The 23,599-nt window shown below is 49.1% G+C and overlaps 1 protein-coding gene across 3 annotated transcripts in view; it reads left to right on the top strand.

Annotated features, from left to right (window-relative positions):
* Nucleotides 1-23,599, top strand: part of LOC140429678 (E3 ubiquitin-protein ligase RNF38) — a 310,735-nt gene that overhangs the window by 204,643 nt on the left and 82,493 nt on the right. For all 3 annotated transcript variants that reach the window (XM_072516977.1, XM_072516975.1, XM_072516976.1), the window contains exon 3: nt 17,562-17,755. In XM_072516977.1, coding sequence (XP_072373078.1) covers nt 17,562-17,755 — 194 coding nt within the window. The remainder of the gene's footprint in view (nt 1-17,561; nt 17,756-23,599) is intronic.

Genomic DNA, 23,599 nt, shown 5'->3' with positions numbered 1-23,599 from the left:
GGGGACGAGGCAGGGATTCCCGCTGTCGCCGTTGCTCTTCGCGTTGGCAATTGAGCCCTTGGTGATGGCCCTTTGGGTGTCAGCTGAGTGACAAGGGCTTGTGAGGGGAGGTAGGGAGCACCGGGTATCACTGCATGCAGACGACATGTTGCTGTTTGTGTTGGACCCGCTGGAGAGTTTGGGTAGAATTATGGGATTGTTGGAGAGATTCGGGGCCTATCCGGGTTATAAATTGAACGTAGGGAAAAGTAAAAGGGCTGGATTCTCCGGTCGCCGACGCCGAAATCGCTTTTGCCGATCGGCCTGAGAAGTACAGTTCCCAACCAAATTGGGGACGGTGCCGCTTTTGCGATGCTCCGCCCCCCCCCCCCCCCCCGCACATTGCCTGAGGCCCGCCCCCTGATGCGGCTGAGTTCCCGGCGGCATGGGTCTCTCCTGGTCCCATCCGTCGGAAACTTGGCGTACTGGCTGCGGACTCAGTCCAGCGCCGCCACAGTCGGGGGAGGGCCGATCCGCGGGTGGGGGGGGGACTTCATCAGGGGCTGGGAGCACAGTGTGTGTGTGTGTGTGGGGGTGGGGGGGTGGTCCGGGGCACGTGAACCAGCCAACGGGGGGCAGTATTTTGTGGGCCGGGTCCGCGAGTGGCCGCAGCCATGTAGCACGGCGCAGCCGCCGTGCGCATGCGGGGCCACGGGCCCGGCAATTTTCCGGGCCATATCAGCAGTTCGAACTGGGGGCTAGCTGCCTTGATGCTAGCCCCAGCCAATTGGAGGATCGGTGGCCGTTTTACACCATTTGTTCAGGCATAAAACGCCACCGACCCCACGCCGGCGTGGGGACATAGCCTCAAAATCGCAAAATCCAGCCCAAGGTGTTTCCAGTGAACATGGTGCGGGGGAAACCTGGGGAGCTACTATTCAAGGTGCAAGGGAGCAGTTTAGGTTTCTGGGTATTCAGGTAACACGTGTGGGCCACAATGCATAGGTGGAACTTCACAGGGTTAGTGGAAGAGGTCAAGGGGGACTGTAATAGGTATATGCTGCACCTGACGTTGGCGGGGAGGGTGCAGGTGAAGAAGATGAATGCGCTGGCAAGGTTTCTGTTTGTTTTTCAGTCCCTTCCCATTTTTCTCCCTAAAGCCTTTTTCCGGAAGGTGGAGGCGCTGATCTCAGAATTTGTGTGGGCGTGGAAGGTACTGAGGGTGAAGAGGGCTCTGCTACAAAGGCAGAGACGGAGGGGGGTTGACGCTGCTGAACCTGATGCACTACTATTGGGTAACGAGTGTGGAGAAGGTGAGGTGCTGGTGGGGTGGGGGGTACGGGGGAGGGCAGCAGGCAGAGTGTTGGAAGAAGGAGGAGTCCTATAAGGGCTCAGATTTGCGGACCTTGGTGACGGCCCCGTTGGCTCCAAGGATCTATATGGGTAGTCCGGTGACAGAGTCGACTATTAAGATTTGGAATCAGCTGAGGCGGCACTTTAAATTGGATCGAATGTCTGTGTTGACGCCATTGTGTGGGAACCAGAGGTTTACGCCGGGGAGAATGGATGGGATGTACAGGCAATGGAGGGAGGAGGGGTTGGAGCGGGTCAGGGATATGTCCTGGGTTGGATGAACTGCGGGAGAGGTTTGAGCTGCCGAGGGGGAGTGAGTTTAGGTACTGGCAGGTGTGGGACTTTGCACGAAAGGAGCTACCTATGTTCCCCCAATTCCCAGAGTACACGCTACTGGAGAAAATGCGGCTCCCAGATGAGATGGGGGTGGACAGGATCGGGGACATATACGGGTGGTTGGGAGAGCAGGGCAAGGTGTTAGTGGAAGGATCAAGTGGAAGTGGGAGGAGGAGTTGGGGAAGGAGATAGGAGGGGGATTCTGATGTGCAGTAATTCGGTGAGTGAACTCAACCTCCTCCTGTGCCAGAAAAAGCCTGATTCAGTTTAAAGTACTGCACAGGGTCCACATGACTCTGGCTCGAATGAGTCAGTTCTTTCCGGGGGGGTAACATATAGATGCGAGGTGTGGGCGGGGCCAGTGAATCGTGTTCACATGTTTTGGGGATGTGAGAGGTTGGGAGAGCTACTGGGAGACAGTGTTTGGGACCCTATAGAGGATAGTGGAGGTCGAGGTGAGGCCGAACCCCATGGTGGCGATCTTTGGGGTTTCAGTGCTGCTGGAGGAGAAGGGGGCCAATATCATGGCCTTTGCCTCTCTGATTGCCCGGCGACGGATTCTTTTGAACTGGAGGTCAGATATGCCATCGGGGGTTGCGGCTTGGCTGGGAGACATGTACGTGTTTCTCCGGCTGGCAATTATTAAATTTGCCTTAAGGGGGTCAGAAGAGAGCTTCAAAGTACAGTGGAGGCCGTTCATGACGATATTTGAGGAGCTGTTCGGCACGAGGAGGGGGAGGGATTAAAGGGGAAAAATGTATAAACTGTTAACTTTGCTTTGTTTACGTTTGGAATAAAATATCTTTAACTAAAACCAAAAAAGAGTTTTGAAGTGACCACATAGCAGCTCAGCAGGTATAACTTGAATATAGGATTCCAGCATGCGTGTTCTCTTTACAGTTGATATAGAATTCCTGTTACATACGTAGAAGCTCTCTTAATCCATTTTTGGGTTCTAGGTTCTGACTTTATATAAAATCTCCATGAAAAGTCTGTGTTTTAAATGTTTATATAATAAGAGACATTTTCCAGAACCATCGCATATGTCCGCTCCCCCCAGCACCAACAGTGGCAACAGTGTCTATCATTTTCGTGATACATTGCAACAACTCGTCAGGCTGGACTACTTCAACAGCACCTTCCAAACCCATGACTTTTACACCTAGAAGGGCAAAAAGCAGCTGATGCAAGGGAACACCACCACCTGTAAGTTCCCCTCCAATTCACACACCATCTGACTTGCAACTATATTGCCATTCCTTCACTGTCGCTATGTAAAAACCCTGGCATTTCCTCCCTAACAGCACTGTGGGTCAAGAAGGTGGCTTACCACTACCTCCAGGGCAATTAGGGGTGGGCAATAAATGCTAGCTTAGCCGGTGATACCCACATCCCGTGAACAAAGTTTTTAATTAGATTAGAGTTATACTGCTCTGAAGCTCGTGTTTTCTAAATGTTCATTTGATACTCCTAAGTGAGTATTCACCATACATTTGAATCATACTTGTATGAATTTTGACCCACTTTGTGATTTCCTGTTGCTGCAGTTTCGGATTCTGTGTCATTTTATAAAATCACTATTCGTTTCTCCTATCTAGATTTTAAAAAATCTATGTACTGGAAAAACTATATACTGGAAATCTTCAGATACAAGCAGAATATGCTGTAACTATACAGCAGATCCAAAAGAGAAAAGACAGGTTAATATTTTGGGTATCAGGGGTCAAAATAATCAACCTCAAAAGTAACTCGCAAAGAAATCAAAGAAGGGGGCTAAAAATACATACATTACTTTCCATTAAGGTTCCTTTATAGTCCAAACGGGGATGAACAAATGCAGGCGTATGCGTCTCATTGAGAGCGGGAAATTAATGCAGATTTTGATTGTGGGAGCAACGAGCGTGATAGTGAAAATCTGTGAGGAACTGCTCCTCCAATCACAGATTCTGTCTCGCACATGCTCACGTCTCCAGCTCCTCAAATCACAGGTTCTTTCCTGCCTGCATTTGCTGTCCCTCCAGAGATAGAGGGCTGGATTCTCCGTTTTTGGGACTATGTTCCCACGGCGTCGTGACAACTATGGTCTTTTATACCAGGAAAACTGGCGTCAAAGGCCACAGATTCACCATTTTGCGGGGGGCTAGCAGGTAGCTGTCGTAGAGCTCGCAGCCCTAGCTGCCAATACAGTCCCCTGCGCTTCTGGGTCAGAGGCACGCATGCGCATGGCGGCGGCCTCCAGCGGCCGCGCTGTGCTCCATGGCGGACTCAGCCCGCGGATCTGGACCGCCGAAATAGTGCCCCGCATCGGCTGCTCGCCTGCCCCGGAACGCCCACAAATATAGCCCCCAGTCTCGAATTAAGTCCCCCTCCTGTCCTCCGATTGGCCCTCCCCCGACTGTGACGGCCCCGGACTGAATTCACAGCCGCCACGCGAGTATCACGGTGGGTGGGACCATGTTAGAAATCGAGAATTCGGCAGGTCGGGGACGGAGAATCGCAGGGCTGGCCTCAGGCAATGGCCTGAAGCGGCGGATACCCGGCGCGGCGTACTCCATAAATACGTCGATTTTCGGGAGGGCGGAGAATTGCGAAACTGGCCACGGTCCCGATTTTGTGCGCGAAATCGGATTCTCCGCCCCGTCGCCGAGCGCGATTTCGACGTCGGGGTGCAGAAAATCCAGCCCCGGATTTATGATTGGAAGAGCAGCAAGGGAGGGGGAGGGAGGAACTTGTGATTGGAGGAAGTAGAGTAGAAAACATGGGAAGAGACAAGAGAAGTAAAACCAAAAAAAAACCTATTTCTGAGGATTGAGAAGAGAGAGAAAATGAGAAGAGAGAGAAAGAGATGGAAACCATTCTGTTCAGATCAGAACCTTGGAACTTGGGGAGTTAATAGATGGTTGAGGTTTGTTTCCTCCCTTAGGATTTAAAAAATAATTCAATTTTTGATTGTGTGGTTTTATTGTGGTGGAAGGGAGCTTTATCTGACAGCTGTCAGGGAAGATGCACTGTGGTGTGCCTTTTTCATAATTTATAAATAAAATCAGTTCCCACCACACCCTTCACCTCTCCAGTTACAATAGCCCTCCTTTTTCAAACTAAAAGAGAAGACAATTGTGATCTTGGCATTGCCATCAGCAGATCCGAAGAAGAGTGGGAGGCCAAGATAGTGGCAGAACTAGTGTAGGTAAATCAGCTCCTGTGAGAGGGAGGGAAGAGAGGGCAAGATAGAGAGGCGCTGATGAAGGAGAGGCAGGATTAGGGGGGAAAAGGGCCTTGGGGCAAGAGAGAGAGGGGGGGTGGATGTGCAACAGACAACACTGTTCACTTTAGCTGTTTTATGCATTAATAAAATAAGCTGTTTGATTGATTTCCCAACTTTTAAAAAAATCTATATTTTTCCTTTGAAAATTATCCTCCGGGTCCTGGGTTTCAAGTTTACAAATTACTGCTTGAACAATGAGCAAATGAAAAAGGAAAAGGTTAAATCCTTTCTTAATTACTTTCTTTATGATATTTGCCCAATAAATAATATTGTGGGGAAAATCTAGTTTTTTTTTGGTGCCCTTAGGGTTTCCTTTGAATGTTTCTGCTGTAGAGTTGTCTGTGTGCAAGCGTTTTTTTTTGGCTGTTCTGCATGTATTTTATCCAAAGAAATTCTGATATGTAACAAAAATCAGGAGACCTGTAAATCCAGAAGAACATGTCCTTCAAGGCCTTGAGTTTGCTTTAATATCAGCATATGAGCAATATGGAGTGGGGTGACAGAATTTTCTTGGGGGGGGGGGGGTTTGGGTGTTGAATGAAGAAACACACTTTTTTAAAAAAGAATTTAAATTTAAAACAAATTTGTAACATATACAGAAAAAAAAGGCTGCTGCCGGTATCCTAGACGTCTCCCTGAAAGTCGACAAGCGACTTCCCTCTCCGGGGTACCCCTGGTCCCCACCACTGACCCACTTGTGCCTCCCCAGCCCCAAAAGCCTGAACTCCCAGGTCAGCCATCTGCTTGGCCCTAGCTCGCCCCTCCCCCTACGCTCCCTAGTGCCCCCTGACCTACGCTAGCCTTGCTGACCCTTACCCTTGGCGCCGGTCTGACTACCACCCGACCACTCGGGCTCTCCCCCCAAAGAACAAAGAAATGTACAGCACAGGAACAGGCCCTTCGGCCCTCCAAGCCCGTGCCGACCATGCTGCCCGACTAAACTACAATCTTCTACACTTCCTGGGTCCGTATCCCTCTATTCCCATCCTATTCATGTATTTGTCAAGATGCCCCTTAAATGTCACTATCGTCCCTGCTTCCACCACCTCCTCCGGCAGCGAGTTCCAGGCACCCACTACCCTCTGCGTAAAAAACTTGCCTCGTACATCTACTCTAAACCTTGCTCCTCTCACCTTAAACCTATGCCCCCTAGTAATTGACCCCTCTACCCCGGAGAAAAGCCTCTGACTATCCACTCTGTCTATGCCCCTCATAATTTTGTAGACCTCTATCAGGTCGCCCCTCAACCTCCTTCGTTCCAGTGAGAACAAACCAGGTTTATTCAACCGCTCCTCATAGCTAATGCCCTCCATACCAGGCAACATTCTGGTAAATCTCTTCTGCACCCTCTCTAAAGCCTCCACATCCTTCTGGTAGTGTGGCGACCAGAATTGAACACTATACTCCAAGTGTGGCCTAACTAAGGTTCTATACAGCTGCAACATGACTTGCCAATTCTTATACTCAATGCCCCGGCCAATGAAGGCAAGCATGCCGTATGCCCTCTTGACTACCTTCTCCACCTGTGTTGCCCCTTTCAGTGACCTGTGGACCTGTACTCCTAGATCTCTTTGACTTTCAATACTCTTGAGGGTTCTACCATTCACTGTATATTCCCTACCTGCATTAGCCCTTCCAAAATGCATTACCTCACATTTGTCCGGATTAAACTCCATCTGCCATCTCTCCGCCCAAGTCTCCAAACAATCTAAATCCTGCTGTATCCTCTGACAGTCCTCATCGCTATCCGCAATTCCACCAACCTTTGTGTCGTCTGCAAACTTACTAATCAGACCAGTTACATTTTCCTCCAAATCATTTATATATACTACAAAGAGCAAAGGTCCCAGCACTGATCCCTGTGGAACACCACTGGTCACAGCCCTCCAATTAGAAAAGCATCCTTCCATTGCTACTCTCTGCCTTCTATGACCTAGCCAGTTCTGTATCCACCTTGCCAGCTCACCCCTGATCCCGTGTGACTTCACCTTTTGTACTAGTCTACCATGAGGGACCTTGTCAAAGGCCTTACTGAAGTCCATATAGACAACATCCACTGCCCTACCTGCATCAATCATCTTAGTGACCTCCTCGAAAAACTCTATCAAGTTAGTGAGACACGACCTCCCCTTCACAAAACCATGCTGCCTCTCACTAATACGTCCATTTACCATTAAAAGACCCATTAACCTGATTGCATTCCTTAGTGAGTAAAGAGCTACTCTCTAAAGGACATTTACATAGCCCGTAACCAACCTAGAGCCAATCCCCCAGAACAGATGCCCCACTCTCCCGCCGAAAGATACTGACTGCAGGGCCCCCCTTGCAGGACCTCTCACCTCTCTTTCCCCCCCCCCCCCACCCCCATGCAAACTTCCGAAACAATGCGCCCTCCAACCATCCCTCCAGTCCATATTCTCTGCCAAGACTAAGTACCTTCTTGAATGGAGCAGTACAATACAGACTAAATTAATAAACCGCCGCCACATTACGGGCGGAATTGTCCCCCCCGCCCCACGCTGGGTGGGAGAATCGCCGGCGGCACCCACACGCAATTGTCTCTCTCTCCCCCCCACCCCCCCCCCTCCAAAAAGCACGAATCACGGCTGACCGATGGGAGAATCTACGCTCGCCGTTTGCAACGGCCCTGATGGGCCGAGCGGCCTGCCCAACACGACGGGTTCCTGCCGGCGCCGTCCACACCAGGTCGCTGCCGGCGGAAACAGCCCGGGAACTCTGGGGGGGTGGGGGGGCGACTCGTGGGGGCGGTGGGGGGTTCCTGCACCAGGGGGTGGGGGTGGCCTCAAAAGGTGTCTGGCCCGCGATCGTGGCCCACAGATCGGCGGGCCGGCCTCTCAGAAGGAGGACCTCCTTTCCTCCGCCGCCCCGCAAGATCCATCCGACATCTTCTTGCGGGGCGGCCTCGGGGAGGACGGCAACCACGCATGCGCGGGTTACATCATTTACGCGGCGCTGGCCGCGTAAATGACGCGACGCCGCTCCTAGCCCCCCAGGGGCGGGAGAATAGGGGGCTGGGAGCGGGCTCCGACGCCATAGTGAAATACTCTGGTTTTCACTCCGGTGTCAGGACTTAGTCTCCCGATGGGAGAATTGCCCCTTACATCTCTGGAAGCCAAACGTCCTTTAGTTCAAGTCCAGTTTCTTCTCTTTAATAAAAGTCCAAACCTGATCTGGCGACTCAAAGTAGTAGTGATGCTCTTCGAACGTTACCCAAAGCTTCGCAGGCTACAGCATTCCAAACCTCACCTCCTTTTTAAAGAGGGCCGCCTTTACCTCGATGAACCCCGCACGCCTCTTGGCCAGCTCCGCTCCCAGGCCCTGGTATATGCGCACCTCACAGTTCTCCCACCTGCTGCTCCGCTCCGTCTTGGCCCACCGCAGCCCACGTTCCTTGTCTGAAAGCCGATGGAAGCGAACCACCAGGCCTTGGGCTTCCTCTGTGCGCCACATCCAGCTCCAGGGGTCGAGGGAAGGCCCCCGGCCCCATCAACGCCTCCAGCATACTCGACGCGTATGCTCCCGCGTCCGATCCCTCACTGCCTTCGGGAAGGTCAACGATCCTTAGGTTCTATCTTCTGGCTCTGTTTCCCAGCTCCTCAAGCTGCTCCCGCATCCTCTTTTGGCAGGCGTTCCGTTCCTCCACCTCGTGCTCCAGCATCGTTATCGTGTCTTCCTGGCTGGAAAGCTTCGACTCAACCTCCTTGATCGCCTTCTCCTGGACCGTCTGTGCCTCGACCATTCGGTCTATCACCGCCCTCATCGGTTCCAGCGCGTCCCTTTTCAATTCGGCGAAGCAGTTCTTAAAAAACTCCATCTGCTGCTCCCTTGGCCAGTGAGCCTCTGCTCTCTGGTCCCTGCCGTCTGCCATGCTTCGCCGCCCGGTCTGCTGACCTCGTTGCTCCCGCTTTGATCCTAGCTGCTTCACTCGACCACTTCTGGTCCAGCCGTCCATACCCTGGGGGGGGGGAAAACCTCTTCCCTGTTGTTTCTTCCACCGATTCAGGTCGCAAAGTCCCGAAACGTCCGGTCGAAAAAGGTCCGTTAGCTCATCACCGGCAGGAGCGATCGGACCTGCGACCTACTTCATCCTGGCCGCCACCGGCAGTCATCAAGAAACACTCTTTAATTGTTACATTCTTGGTTGCCTGCTCAGCACGGACGTCTCTTGTTCCTCAATGGAGACCTACAGCGCGTTTGTAAACTCCTGCTTTGAGAACAGTTTGGTCTGTGCGGAGTCTGCACGTTTGCCCTGTGTTTACGTGGGTTTCCTCCGGGTGCTCCGGTTTCCTACCACAAGTCCCGAAAGACGTACTGTTAGGTAATTTGGACATTCTGAATTCTCCCTCCATGTACCCGAACAGGCGCCGGAATGTGGCGACTAGGGGATTTTCACAGTAACTTTGTTGCAGTGTTAATGTAACAATAAAGATTATAAAATCTTAAGATCTGCTTTTCTTTCAAAGAGCCCCTGAAAACTAAGCATCAAAGATATTTTTGAACTTTTGGTTATGTATTAACATGGAGTGAAATATTAGCCCAGGATTTAGTACAGAACGCAAAATGGGAAAATTACTTTAATTTCACAAATGGTCGTTCTGTTTCATTTACTTTTGTGTGGTCAAGGTGGCCTTATTGTAGTGGAAGTTAATAATTTCTGTATTGTAGGAGAAGTTAATAATAAATTGCCAGTAACTGCAAAACTGAGTCAAGTGTACATTGGCTGCTTTTGTACAAATAGTTCATTTTACAAGTGCCCTACAGGAGCAATATGACCCGCACCTAATAAAAACAGAAAAGGCTGGAAATGCACTGCAGATCAGGCAGCATCTGTGGAGATCCAGATTTTCTGATGATGTAATGGCGAACCCCGGTCCCTCTCTAACAAGTATGCCCTTTTAGATACTGATGAGGGGGATGGCCCATCAGGTATTAGCAGCAGCAGTAGCCAGAGCGGTGGCACCATGGCTGGCCCTGCTGTACAGAGGAGGAGGGGGGGTGGGGGGGGACAAAGGCTAAGGCCTTACAAGAGAGAGGCAAACATTCATCATAAATTCCTTGTCTTTGTATTTAATGTCCCTGTTCACAGAGGGGAAGTGGTGGTGTAGTCGTATTGTCACAAGACTAATGATCCAGGGGCAGGTTAGGTGGATTGACCATGATAAATTTCCACTTAATGTCGAAAAGATTAGGTGGGGTTTTTGGTTTAAGGGATAGGGTGGAGATGTAGGCTTAAGTAGGGTGCTCTTTCCGAGGGCCACTGCGGTCTCGATAGGCCAAATAGCCTCCTTCTGCACTCTAAATTCTATAAAGCATAATAGAGCAATGCTAATTGGGGATTCGCTAGTCAGGGTCACAGACAGGTGCTTCTGTGGTCGCGAACGAGACTCCAGGATGGCATGTTGCCTCCTTGGTGCCAAGGTCATGGTTGTCTCTGAGCGGTACAGGACATCCTGAAACAGGAGGGCAAACAGGCAATGTCCACATTGGTACAAGTGACATATGCAGGAAGACGATGTGGAGATGCCGGCGTTGGACTGGGGTGAACACAGTAAGAAGTCTTACAACACCAGGTCAAAGTCCAACAGGTTTGTTTCAAATCACTCGCTTTCGGAGCACTGCCCCTTCCTCAGGTGAATGAGACGGCCTCAACCAGGAACTTGGATTCATGTCACATTACATTCAACCCCCATCATCCGGCCTGGGCTTGCGAAATCCTACCAACTGTCCTGGCTTGAGACAATTCACACCTCTTTAACCTGGGGTTACCCCTATCTCTGGATCTGTAAAGACTTAATTACTTGCAAATGCTCGCATTCAAAGCATTGTCTTGCATCTTTGGCTTTGTCTATATATATGTTTCTGGAACATACCTCTTCATTCACCTGAGGAAGGAGCAGTGCTCCGAAAGCTAGTGATTTGAAACAAACCTGTTGGACTTTAACCTGATGTTGTAAGACTTCTTAATAGGCAGGAAGAGCAGCAAGACATGACAGGGAGATAGGTAGTAAGCTAAAAAACAGACCTCAAGGGTAGACATTTCAGGATTTCTCCCAGTGCCATGTGCTAGTGAGGCTAGAAACAGTTATAATAATCTTTATTATTGTCACTAGTAGGCTTACATGAACACTGCAATGGCGTTGCTGTGAAAATCCCCTAGTCGCCACACTCCGGTGCCTGTTCGGGTACACAGAGTGAGAATTCAGAATGTCCAATTCACCTAACAAGCACGTCTTTTGGGACTTGTGGGAGGAAACTGGAGCGCCAGGAGGAAACCCACGCAGACACAGGGAGAACGTGCAGACTCCATACAGACAGTTACCCAAGCTGAATCGAACCTGGGACCCTGGCGCTGTGAAGCAACAGTGCTAACCACTGTGCTACCGTGAGAGATACTATAGTTGAACACATGACTAAAGAGCTGATGTAGGGGGGAGGACTTCAGATATATGGACCATTGGAATACCTTCCAGGGAAGGTGGATCCATGCAAACAGGATGGTTTGCACCTAAACTGGAGGGGCACCAATATCGTGGCCAGGAGTTTGCTAATGTTGTTCGGGAGGTTTTAAACTAGTATGGCAGGGGGGTGGGAACTGGAGCAGCAGACCAGCAAGTGTAGAGACTGGGGAAGAGCTTGAGACTAAGACAATGTAGCTAAGAGGGAGAGGAGGCACTGGGAAGTCACTAATCTCAGTGGGCTTGGAGGTCTAGAGTGCGTTTGCTTCTACGCAAGAAGTATAACAGATAAATGGATGAATGTAGAGCTTGGTTTAATGTGGGGAATTATATGGTTAAAGGAGGGACTGGACTGGCAGCTTAACGTTCCGGGATATCAATGTTTTAGATAAGACAGAGGCGGTAGCAGAAAGGGTGGGGGAGTTGCATTACTGGTTAGAAAACATATCACAGCTGTGATGCGGGAGGCTATCCTTATAGGAAGGGTGCAATCACAATGCTGGCGTTGTACTATAGGCCTCCCAACAGCCAGCACGATACAGAGGAACAGATATGTAGTCAGATTCTGGAAGGATGTGAAAATAGCAGGGTTGGTGTGGTGGGTGATTTTAATTTCCCCCATATTGACTGGGACTCCCTTAGTGCCAGAGGTTTGAATGGCGAGCAATTTGAGAGGTGTGTCCAAGAAGGTTTTTTGAAACAGTATGTTGAAAGTCGAACCAGGGAGGGAGCCTTACTAGACCTGGTATTGGGGAATGAGCCCGGTCAGGTGACCAAAGTTTCATAGGGGAACATTATGGGAATAGTAATTCTAATTCCATAAGTTTTTGAATACGCATGGATAAGGACAAGAGTGGTCCACGAGTGAGGGAGCTAAATTGGGGGAAAGCCAACTACAACAGAATTCGGCAAGAGCTGGAGAATGTGGATTGGGAGCGGCTGATTGATGTGTGGGAGTCTTTTAAAGACAAGTTGATTAGAGTGCAGGACAGACCCTGCGAAAATGGACGACATGAATGGCAGGATTAGGGAACCATGGATGAAGGGGGAAATTGTGAGACTTGTCAAAAAGAAAAAGGATAATTGTGAGACTTGTCAAAAAGAAAAAGGAAGCATACATAAGCTTTAGGCAACTAAAAACGGACAAAGTGTTTGAAGGATATAGGGAAAGTAGGAACCAGCTCAAACGGGGAGTTAGGAGGGCTAAAAGAGGCCATGAAATGTCATTGGTAAGCAGGGTCAAGGAAAATCCAAGGCCTTTTATGCAAATATAAGGAGCAAGAGGGTAGGTAGGGAAAGAGTAGGAGGGAAGTTATGCGTGGAGTCAGAGGAAGTAGGTGAGATCCTTAATGAGTACTTTGCATCGGTATTCGCCAAGGAGAGGGACATGATGGATGTTGATGTTAGGGATGGCTGTGTGAATACTCCTGGACATATCAGCATAATGAAAGAGGAAATGTTGGATATCTTAAAATGCATAAATGTAGACAAGTCCCTTTGGCCAGATGGGATATATTCTAGGTTCTTGTGGGAAGCAAGAAATGAAATATCTGGAGCCTTAACAGGTATCTTTGCATCATCTTTGACCACTGGTGAGGTTCCAGTGGACTGGACAATAGCCTATGTTGTCCCATTTGTTTAAGTAGGTAAGCAGGGATAAACCAGGTAATTATAGTCCAGTGAGCCTGATGTCATGGTGGGGAAGCTGTTGGAGAAGATACTGAGGGACAGGATTTATTCACATTTGTAAGCGAATGGACTTGTTAGTGATAGGCAACATGGTTTTGTGCTGGGAAAGTCATGCATTACGAACTGAGTTTTTTGAGGAGGTGCCAAAATTAATTGATGAGGGAAAGGCTATGGATTTAATCTACATGGACTTTAGTAAGGTGTTTGACAATGTCCTTCATGGTAGACAGGTACAAAAAGTAAAGATGCATGGGATTCAGGGTGTGCTAGCTAGATTGATAAAGAACTGACTTGGCAACAGGAGACGGGGAGTTTTTCAGAATGGAGATCTGTAACTAATGGTGTTCCACAGGGATCAGTGCTGGGATCACTTGTTTGTAAGATATATAAATGATCTGGAGGAAAATGTAGATGGTCTGATTAGCAAGTTTGCAGATGACACTAAGATAGGTGGAATTGCAATAGTGAAAGGGGAGGGTGTTAGCGATGAGGAGAGGTGGAATAAACTCAGTTTGTTTTTGTTGGAATGACGGAGGCTGAGGGGAGACCTGATTGAGGTCTACAAAATTACAAGAGGTATAGACAGGGTGAATAGTCAAGCTTTTTCCCAGGGTGGAAAACTCAATTACAAGCAGGCACAAGTTCAAGGTGAGAACGGGAAAGTTTAGGGGAGATGTGCGGGGAAATTTTTTCACGCAGAGGGTGGTGGGTGCCTGGAACACGTTGCCAGTGGAGGGGTGGAGGCAGGCATGGTAGCAATGTTTAAGATGTTTGAGATACATATGAACGGGCGGGGAATGGAGAGATATAGATCGTTTGGGCAATAAATAGTAGGTTGAAATAAAGAACCCTGGATCAGTGCAGACTTGGTGGGCCGAAGGGCCTATTCCTGTGCTGTAATGTTCTTCTCTTTGTTGTTCTAACCTACTGTTGGTGTGCATTAGGACCCAGAGGACGTCCTGACATGTACATGTGCATGCGACTTGCATGTGAACATCAAACCTCCGATGGCAGAGACACGCTGCGCAGACTGTGCATTGTAGGCTTTGGCTAAATGATCCAGAAATTTACTCCAGGATACTGATATCTCTTGATCACAGGCAAAGGGGGTTGTAAATGGTCAACATCAGAAAATGTATCAGCAAGGTCTTGGAATGCGTAATGTAAACTTGATGAAAGTTCAACCCCCCCCCTCCGCCCCACCTTCGCTTTCAAATCCATTTCATGTTTCTCCATCCTTGCTGGAGCTCCAGGAGGCATTCCTTTCATTTCTGGCATCAAATGGGGAATCCTCTTGGGAACTCCTGCACCTCGCCATAGCTCCCTTCACGAATGGCTGCATCCTGCAACCGGGACGGGACAGGAGGTCCCTTAAGCTTCAGTGCAAAAAGAGAAGGATGCAGCTTAATAATGGTCAGCAGTGTGCACCTCACCTTTCATCATAATTTGAAAAAGTTAGAAAGGTAACAAGTTTTAAGCAAGTACAAGGGCTGGGAAAGTTGGGGAGGGTGAAATGAACATCAGGGAAGGTCTGTGATATGGTGGAAGACAAAAATGTTTAAATGACAAAAGGGATGATGGGGCACAGCGAAAAGGAGTACACTCTAACGTCTGTCTGGAATGCTTGGAGATCAAAGTATTTCTTGATTTTGAAATTTTCTGGGTTCGAGAATAACATTCGAATGCCTAATCACAATATTAATACCGATCTAATTAGCCAGTTTTACTTCCTCTTATTCATCTTTCCTCTTTCTCCTGCAGTCTTCCCACCAAAAGAGCCAACGGCTGTTACTCTTATCAATAGCTTTTACTCTCTCCCCTCCTTGAAGCTGTAATTTAGATGTAGTTCTGTACAACAGTAGAAGCAGGGCACTAGAATAATCATAAAGGCTATCTATCACATTTGCTATTTCATGATTTGTTGTAACGCTGCTCGTGGTGAGTCTGAGTAGCGTGGACCTGCTCAATAAAATTCCAGACACTGGTACTTTTGGATTTCATTTTTACAACTGGAGTAGTGTAATAGGACAGATTAAAATGATCAATTAAAAATATGAGCAATGTTATGATCTGAAATTGTTGAACTCCATGGTGAGTTTGAAAGACAGCACCATCTCAATTTTTTTCCCAGTTCTGATGAATGTCAATGATTTGTTTCTCTCTGAACAGATGCTGCTAGACCAGTTGAATATTTCCAGCATTTTCTATTTTTATGTCAGATTTCCAGCATCCGCCAGTAGCCATGCATTTTTGTGACACAGATGTATGATCTAGATTCTGGGGGTAATTTTAATCCTCTCTGGATGGGTCAGAAGATGGGGAGGATGTTGGCGGAAAAGGAGGGCTAAATTGTTAAAAATTGGAAATCCAATCCACTGCAATTGCCCCTTCTGGTTCAACTTTGATGGGGTTGGGTTTGGTGAACAATCCACTTTTGAGAGTTAGGTTAATAATTATTGTATTTAAATGAGACTCCATGCCTCAGAGTTTGGCAGCAGCTGGAGTTCAACACCATCAGCACAAGTTTCCTAAGGCTCAGGAAACCTGGCAGTGAAAGGATCTGCCATATCCAGCAGATAGGTTCTTTTCCAATAATGCTGGTGGGCCAGGATGATGAGGAGGGCTTCCCCAGGCACACCTGTTGCAATTTGTACCGCTGTATGCTTGGTCCCCCCCGTGATTATCTCCCAGAGCCACACAATCTCTCTCCCACCCTCCCCTCTGGCATATCACAAGCTCGCCCTCCGACCAATCGTCTGCATACAGAATGCCAATTAAAGATGAGCTCTAAAAAGCTCTTTGGGGTGTATTGTTCAATCCAATATTGTGGAAGATGAACTCAGGGTAAAAATTACCTCAGAAACCATGGATGGTTTAAGATGAAGTCTAAGGGAAAAAGAAACTCTTTAACATGGCTTACTGGCCACTGTATGTTTTGTTACTGCAATCAAGTTCCAGTTGAAAGTTAGGGTTGGGCTGAGTAATAAATTCAAGGGAAACTGGTACAGCGATATTTGGAACATTTTAAATTCAATGTTGTCATGTTTTTTTCCCAGCAAAATTTATGTTAGGTGCTGCCTTACTCATAACTAACTGAAAACAACTCAGCCACAAATCGCATTTTGAGTATTGTACACAATTTGTCATTATTTAACCTTTCCTAAATGTAGCTAAAAATAGGTGAATCAGAAAGGAAGCGTAATATGCCATGATTCTCTGAAGTCTTGCATGACAGTTTATTTTGTAAACTGAAGTTTGTAAATAATAATCGTGTAATGCAGGCACACATTTGGAGCAATTTCAAAGAGAATTGTTTGAAAGATGTTTCAGGGCTGCCAAGCATATTAAATCAGGACGAAATGTGAGGAAAACTAGCATATGTGTGTGGTTAAACGATGTTCTATGGTGATTGTGATTGTTAAAAAATCTGTCAGGCAGTGCACTGCATATGTTTGAAGTGGCGAAGTGATGCTTTATTTGGCAGAATTTTTGTGGGGGGAGGAATTAAAGCTATGCGTGAGGTTAAGCTATCAATTGCCACTTGCTAGTTGGAAAATGTTGTCAATTACATAGTTTGGCCTCCTTCAGCCCAATAAAACACAAAATAATTGTGAACACTCTGGAACAATTTTGGCACAACAAATGGAAACTGCTAGCCAGTGTTACTTTTGATTAGTAAGTCATCTTACTTGAAGTATGATCTGTTCACTAAAGCATAACAAGAACATTGAGGCAAATCATATTCTGCTTTAGCGTACTTGTTCATCTGCTATTTCAATCAGTGGATTCAAATTTGTGAAATAATTAATTTTGTTCCTTAATGCTCCCCAATCTATTTAATTGTAGCACATGTGTTCTTACCTGACCATGTGAAGAACAGAATTCCTCACATTCTGAATTAAAAATTCAGAATTAAAAATTCTGAAGACATTTTGCAGTTGAATTTAGCAGGGCTGCCACTTTACGGTTTGCCCTTCTCCTTCCTACCTTCTCTTAATTGTCAGGACCAGTATTTGGGGAAAGTTTTGGTGGCACAGTAGCACAGTGGTTAACACTGTTGCTTCACAGCGGCAGGATCCCAGGGTTCGATTCCCGGCTTGGGTCACTGGGTCACTTGAGTCTGCACGTTCTCCCTGTGTCTGCGTGGGTTTCCTCCGGGGGCTCCAGTTTCCTTCCGCAAGTCCCGAAAAACGTGCTTGTTAGGTAAATCGGACATTCTGAATTCTCCCTCAGTGTACCCGAACAGGCGCCGCCAGAGTGTGGCAACTGGGGGATTTTCACAGTAACTTCATTGTAGTGTTACTGTAAGCTTACTTGTGACAATAATAAAGACTTATTATTTTAATTAAACTGACTCTATGCCAGAGCAATGCCATATTCTAAAGATTCGTAAGGGAACTATATTAGATGCCTTTATAGGAAAGAATATTAATAATGAGTTGTTTTTTCTTGTGATGATGCAGAGTGAAGAAAGTCCAAGTCCTAAGCGCCAACGCCTCTCTCATTCGTTTTTTGAATATACAGCAGTATCTCCTGCTCCATCACCACCAATGCGACCATGGGAGATGACATCTAATAGGCGACCTCCCTCAGCTCGACCAAATCAACATCATTTCTCAGGGGAAAGATGCAATACACCTGCACGAAACAGAAGAAGGTAAATAGCTGCGAATCAGGTGCCCGCTAAGGAGGTGTCTGTGTTTTGCAATTTCATTTTAAAAAATGTTTTTAACAGAGTTTTTCATTTTATACAATACAAAATAAACAAATCTGTACATACCAAATACCAAATACAATTTACAAAAACAAAACATTAAGAGTAAGTCGCAAAACCTCTTAATCCCTCTACCCAACCTTCTTTTTGAAAAGGAAAATGAAAATCGCTTATTGTCACATGTAGGCTTCAATGAAGTTACTGTGAAAAGCTGTGAATGTTGCCACATTCCGGCGCCTGTTCGGGGAGGCTGTTACGGGAATTGAACCGTGCTGCTGGCCTGCCTTGGTCTGCTTTCAAAGCCAGCGATTTAGCCCAGTGTGCTAAGCAGCCCCAGTAAATATATGTATATAAAATATATGTATATAGAATGTTTTTTTTTATTGTTTATTCATTATCACACATAGCAAGGATGTACAGTGGCACATATATATTACATAGTGATAAGTCAATCCTAGTCGGCTGCCCGTATTTACAAACTGTGGAGTAGGATAGGGTGGGGACCCCCGCCCCCCCGGCACAGAGTGTGATCGATGTGTGCTTCACTATTTGCCCCCAACCTCCATATCCCCCCCCCCCCCCTACCTTCTCTCCTTTTGTTGGTGCTTGTGGTCTGCCTGTGGGCACCCCCTCCCCTTTGCACCATTGGCTGTTGGCTACAAACAGTGCCTGGAACAGGTTGGTGAATGGCCTCCACGTCTTGTGGAAGCCATCTTCCGACACTCGGATGACAAATGTGATTTTCTCCAGTTGGAGAAATTCTGGCAGGTCGGCCAGCCAGCTTTGGATGGTGCTGCTGAACACCGACCAAACAGGATTCTTCCAGGGCGGCAAAGGCTAGGGTGTTGGCACTCCTCCCCATAAAGAGTTCTGGCTAGTCTGACACCATGAAAATTGCCACTTTTGTGCTTGGCTCCACCCTTACCCCCACAACCTTGGACATTGTCTTGAAGAAGGCTGTCTAGAACACAACAAGCCTGGGGCATGCTCAAAACAGATGGGTGTGGTCGGTCAGGTCTTCCTGACACCGTTCATGTTTGTCCTCCACCTCCGAGAGGAACCTGCTGATTCAGGTTCTGGTTAGGTACTCTCTGTGTACCAGAGTCTCCACCCTACTTCAATCCTTTTTCTCCAATTTTTCTCTTGTCTCTTCCAGTTGGGTGTGTGCCTTTCCCAACAACCCCCCCCCCCCCATCCTGTCTCCACCTTTTAAAGATGGGTTCATTTTGGCTGGCGCGAACCTGTGGTTGTTGCAGATGGGGGCCATAGTGGACATTTCGGTCAGACCGAAGTTTTGCCTGAATTGGTTCCACGTCTGGATCGTGGCTATTACCACTGGGCTTTTTGGGAGCTTAGCTGATGGGGATGGAGTGCTGCTGTGGCCAAGGCTAGGAGGACATCCCTGTGCAGGAGCTCTCCTTACTCATTCTGCCTCTGGTTCCTTTACCCATCCCCTCACTCTTTCTGCTGTGGCTGCCCAGTGATAGTATCGCAGGCTTGGGAGGGCTAGACCTCCCATGCTTTTAGCTTTATGGAAGACATTTTGGGGGGTCCTTGGATACTTCCACCCCCCCTCGCCACACACAAATGCCATGATCATTTTGTCTACTGTGTTAAAGAAGGCCTCGGATTGTAGATCGGTACAGATCTGAACAGGAAGAGGAACCTGGGCAGTATGTTCACCGTGATCGTTTGCATCCTCCGTGCCAGGGAGGTGTGTCCCACCTTTGCAAGCCCTTTTTTACTTCCTACACTAGACTTGCCAGATTCCATTTGCAAATCTGTGTTCAGTTGTGAACAAAAAGAACAAAGAAAATTACAGCACAGGAACAGGCCCTTCAGCCCTCTCAGCCGGCACCGATCCAGATCCTTTATCTAAACCTGTCGCAAAGAACAAAGATAAATTTGAATGATTTGGATCCCCAGGTGCCTGCAACAGTAGTGGACTCGCCAACACTAAGGGTATTCAAATGGTCATTGGATAGACATATGGACGATAAGGGAACAGTGTAGATGGGCTTTAGAGTGGTTTCACAAGTCTGCGCAACATCGAGGGCCGAAGGGCCTGTACTGCGCTGTAATGTTCTATGTAGCAGAATTTGTTTTGGGCTTGTGGGTTCACTGGGAAGATTCCACTTTTGCTCAGGTTGAGTTTGTAGCCCGAGAAGGCTCCAAACTCTTTCAGGAATGCCATGGTCCCTTCCATGCCGCTTTGGGGGTCTGTGACCTAGAGGAGCAGGTCATCCGCATAAAGTGAAACTCTGTCCTCTCTCTTCCCCCCTCCGATCCCCTTCTAACTTTTCACCATTCTGAGTGCGATCGCTAGTGGCTCGATTGCCAGGGCGAATAGCAGTGGAGTCAGTGGGCATCCCTAACTTGTGCCCCTATGCAGCCAGTATTTAGAGCTGGTGGTATTAGTCAACATGCTTACCATGGGAGCGCTGTACAGAAGTTTCACGCATGCTCTGCACCCTGCTCCAAGCCCAAACTGCTCCAATACCTCTATGAGGTACTTGCACTCGACTCTGTCGAAGGCCTTCTGCATCCAGGGAGATAATCACCTCTGGTGTTCTCTCCATGGATGGGGTCATTATCACGTTCATCAAGCGCCTGATGATCAACGTTGGAGCTCTACCCTTGTCAAAGACCACCTCTGGCACTCAGTTCTGTACACTGCTTTCCTTGTGGAGAGCAGGTCAAAGTCCGTTTGCAGCTTTTTCCTTTCCGCCTGAAAGTCTACGGTCCGTCGAGGAACTGCCTCATCCTCAAGTCCCCCATGGGGGCTCAAAGGTGTACTGTTTTCTCAGCTGGTGAGCCAACTAGTGGCTGGTTATGTCTCCGTGTTCATAGAAGATCTCCCATGTCATAGAGTTGCTGCACTGCTTTCCTTGTTGAGAGCAGGTCAAAGTCCGTTTGCAGCTTTTTCCTTTCCGCCTGATACTCTACAGAGTATCGTCGGTCAATCTCCAGTATGGAGTCGACTGGCTGCTGCCTAGCCGCCCTCTGTTCCCTGTCTCCACTTGCTTAATAGCCATTAATTATGCCCCTGTTCACAGCCTTCAGCGCCTCCCAGAACGTGAGGATGAGACCTCCCATTCTGGTTATTGGTAATATACCCATCTATGGCTTGTGATATTTTCTCGCAGAAAAGCTTGTCGGCAAGGAGGGCCGTGTCCAACCTCCATGGGGGTAGCTGAGCACGGCCTGTCTCCAACCTCACGCCCATGTAGCGTGGAGCATGGTCAGAGATCATGGGCAAAATTCTCCGGAAACGGCGCGATGTCTGCCGACTGGCGCCCAAAACGGCGCAAATCAGTCGGGCATCGCGCCGCCCCAAAGGTGCGGAATGCTCCGCATCTTTGGGGGCCGAGCCCCAACCTTAAGGGGATAGGCCCGCGCTGGACGAATTTCCGCCCCGCCAGCTGGCGGAAAAGGCCTTTGGTGCCCCGCCAGCTGGCGCGGAAATGACATCTCCGGGCGGCGCATGCGCGGGAGCGTCAGCGGCAGCTGACGGCATTCATGCGCAGTGGAGGGAGTCTCTTCCGCCTCCGCCATGGTGGAGACCGTGGCGAAGGCGGAAGGGAAAGAGTGCCCCACGGCACAGGCCCGCCCGCGGATCGGTGGGCCCCGATCGCGGGCCAGGCCACCGTGGGGGCACCCCCCGGTGCCAGATCGCCCCAGGACCCCGGAGCCCGCCTGCGCCGCCTTGTCCCGCCGGTAAGGTAGGTGGTTTAATCTACGCCGGCGGGACAGGCATTTTAGCGGTGGGACTTCGGCCCATCCGGGCCGGAGAATCGCGGGGAGGGGGGCCCGCCAACCAGCGCGGCGCGATTCCCGCCCCCGCCGAATATCCGGTGGTGGAGAATTCGGCAACCGGCGGGGGCGGGATTCACGCCAGCCCCCGGCGATTCTCCGACCCGGCGGGGGGTCGGAGAATCTCGCCCCATAATCGCGGAGTCTTCCGCTCTTACTATCCCTGGAAGCACCGTTTACTGCCCCACAAAGAAGTCTCTGCATGTACATACCTTATGTACTTGAGAGAAGAAGGAGAACTCCTTCTCCCCTGGGTGTGTGAACCTCCTTGGGTCCACTGCCCCGACCTACTCCATAAATGTGCTGAGTTCTTTCGCCATGTTAGAGGTCTTCCATGTTTTGGGGTTCGATCTGTCTCTCCATGGGTCCTATACGAGGTTAAAAGTCCCCTCTGATGATTAGTCGGTGGGTATCTATGTTGGGGCTTTCATCCATGGTCTTCTTTATAAACTCCGTCATCCCAGTTCGGAGCATACACCTGAACAAGGTGCCCCTTCCAGGACCCTGCTGAGCATGATGTGCCGCCCCCCCTGGGTCCGTAACGATCTTCGTGACCGTAAACACTGTCCTTTTGTTAAACAGTATGGCCACCCCTCTAGCACTCATCCCATAGCAAGGATGGTACGTCTGCCCCAACCAACACAGTTGGTCTTTCTTCCTCAGGTGTGTCTCTTGGAGGAAGATTATGTCGGCTTTCATAATTTTCAGGTGGGCGAGGACTCTGGATCTTTTCTCCGGGTCGTTAAGTCCCCTGGCGCTGGGGGTAACTATTCTGATGGGTTTTTTTTTGTCCCCCCCTCATGAGGACGGGTCCCTGCGCTCTGGGGGTTCCCTTTGTCCAGGGGCCACCCAACATGGCCGCCAACTGAGTCTGCGCCATGTGGATGAAGCCCTGTACTCCGAGGTTTCCTTTGGTTTGTAGACCCTCCAAAGCGGCTGCTTGTGGTGCCACGTTGTTCCCTGTTGCAATGCGTGGCCTGTTGTAGCCAGTCTAGAGTCCTGTCTTCCCCGCCACCCCGTCCCATTGGTCCCCCTATGGTTCTGCACCTTCCTCCCACCCCCACCCTTCTGCCTATCCCTCCTCTTGTGATGTTAACCCTTCCCCCTGTCACTAGATGCTCTCTCCATCAAGGGAGATACAGCGCACCCCCCCCCCCCCCCCCCCCCCCCCCCGTACCTCCTGCCGCTAGCTTTCCCATTAGTGTGGTGGCCCCCTCTCCCGGGGTCGGCCTGAGCCTCTCCTTTGCCCGCTGCTTTTTTTCCCTTTCCCCTCTTCCTCTTTCTCCATTCTTCCTGCCCTATCCCCTTCCTTTCTGTGCCTTAGTTTTTGGTTTCAGAATGATGCGGATAGTCCCACCCAAATTTTCTTTCAGCCTCTTAGTCTCTCATGGTGATAGTTTCACCTCTGTTCCTGCTGCTGCCTTCCCAGCCCATTTTTTGGGACGAACCCATCCGCGTCTGCAGGGGCCGTAAAATAGTGCTTCCTGTCCTGGAAAGTTACCCATAGCTTGGCTGGGTAGAGCATCCCAAACTTCACCCCAATTTTTACCAGAGCCGCCTTTAGTCTGCTGAATTTGTCCCGGTGCTTGGCTAGGTCTGCCCCAATGTCCTGGTAGATTTGTATCTGGTGTCCTTTCTAGTTGCAGGTTCTCGTCTACCTGGCCTATTACAGGATTCTCTCTCGGCCTTGGTACCGGTGCATCTTCGCAATTATTTCCCTCGGCTGTTACTGGCCCTGGGTTTTGGCTGGAGCGATCTGTATGCCCTGTCTATCTCTGGCGGGTTGGGGAAGCTGTCCCTTCCCACCAGGTCTCCCTGCATCTGGGCTATGTAGTCCGTGGTGTTCCTGCCTTCGGTCCCCTCCAGTTTTGGTGTCTCGACCAGTGCTCTTGGTCTTCCACCTTCCCCATAAGATTCACCTGGGCCGCCACCAACCTTGTTATTTCTGCCTCGAAGACGACGATCCGGTTGCTC

The sequence above is a fragment of the Scyliorhinus torazame genome, chromosome 9 (genome assembly GCF_047496885.1).
Source record: "Scyliorhinus torazame isolate Kashiwa2021f chromosome 9, sScyTor2.1, whole genome shotgun sequence".
Lineage (NCBI taxonomy): Eukaryota > Metazoa > Chordata > Chondrichthyes > Carcharhiniformes > Scyliorhinidae > Scyliorhinus > Scyliorhinus torazame.
This window is presented reverse-complemented; position numbering and strand designations above follow the sequence as displayed.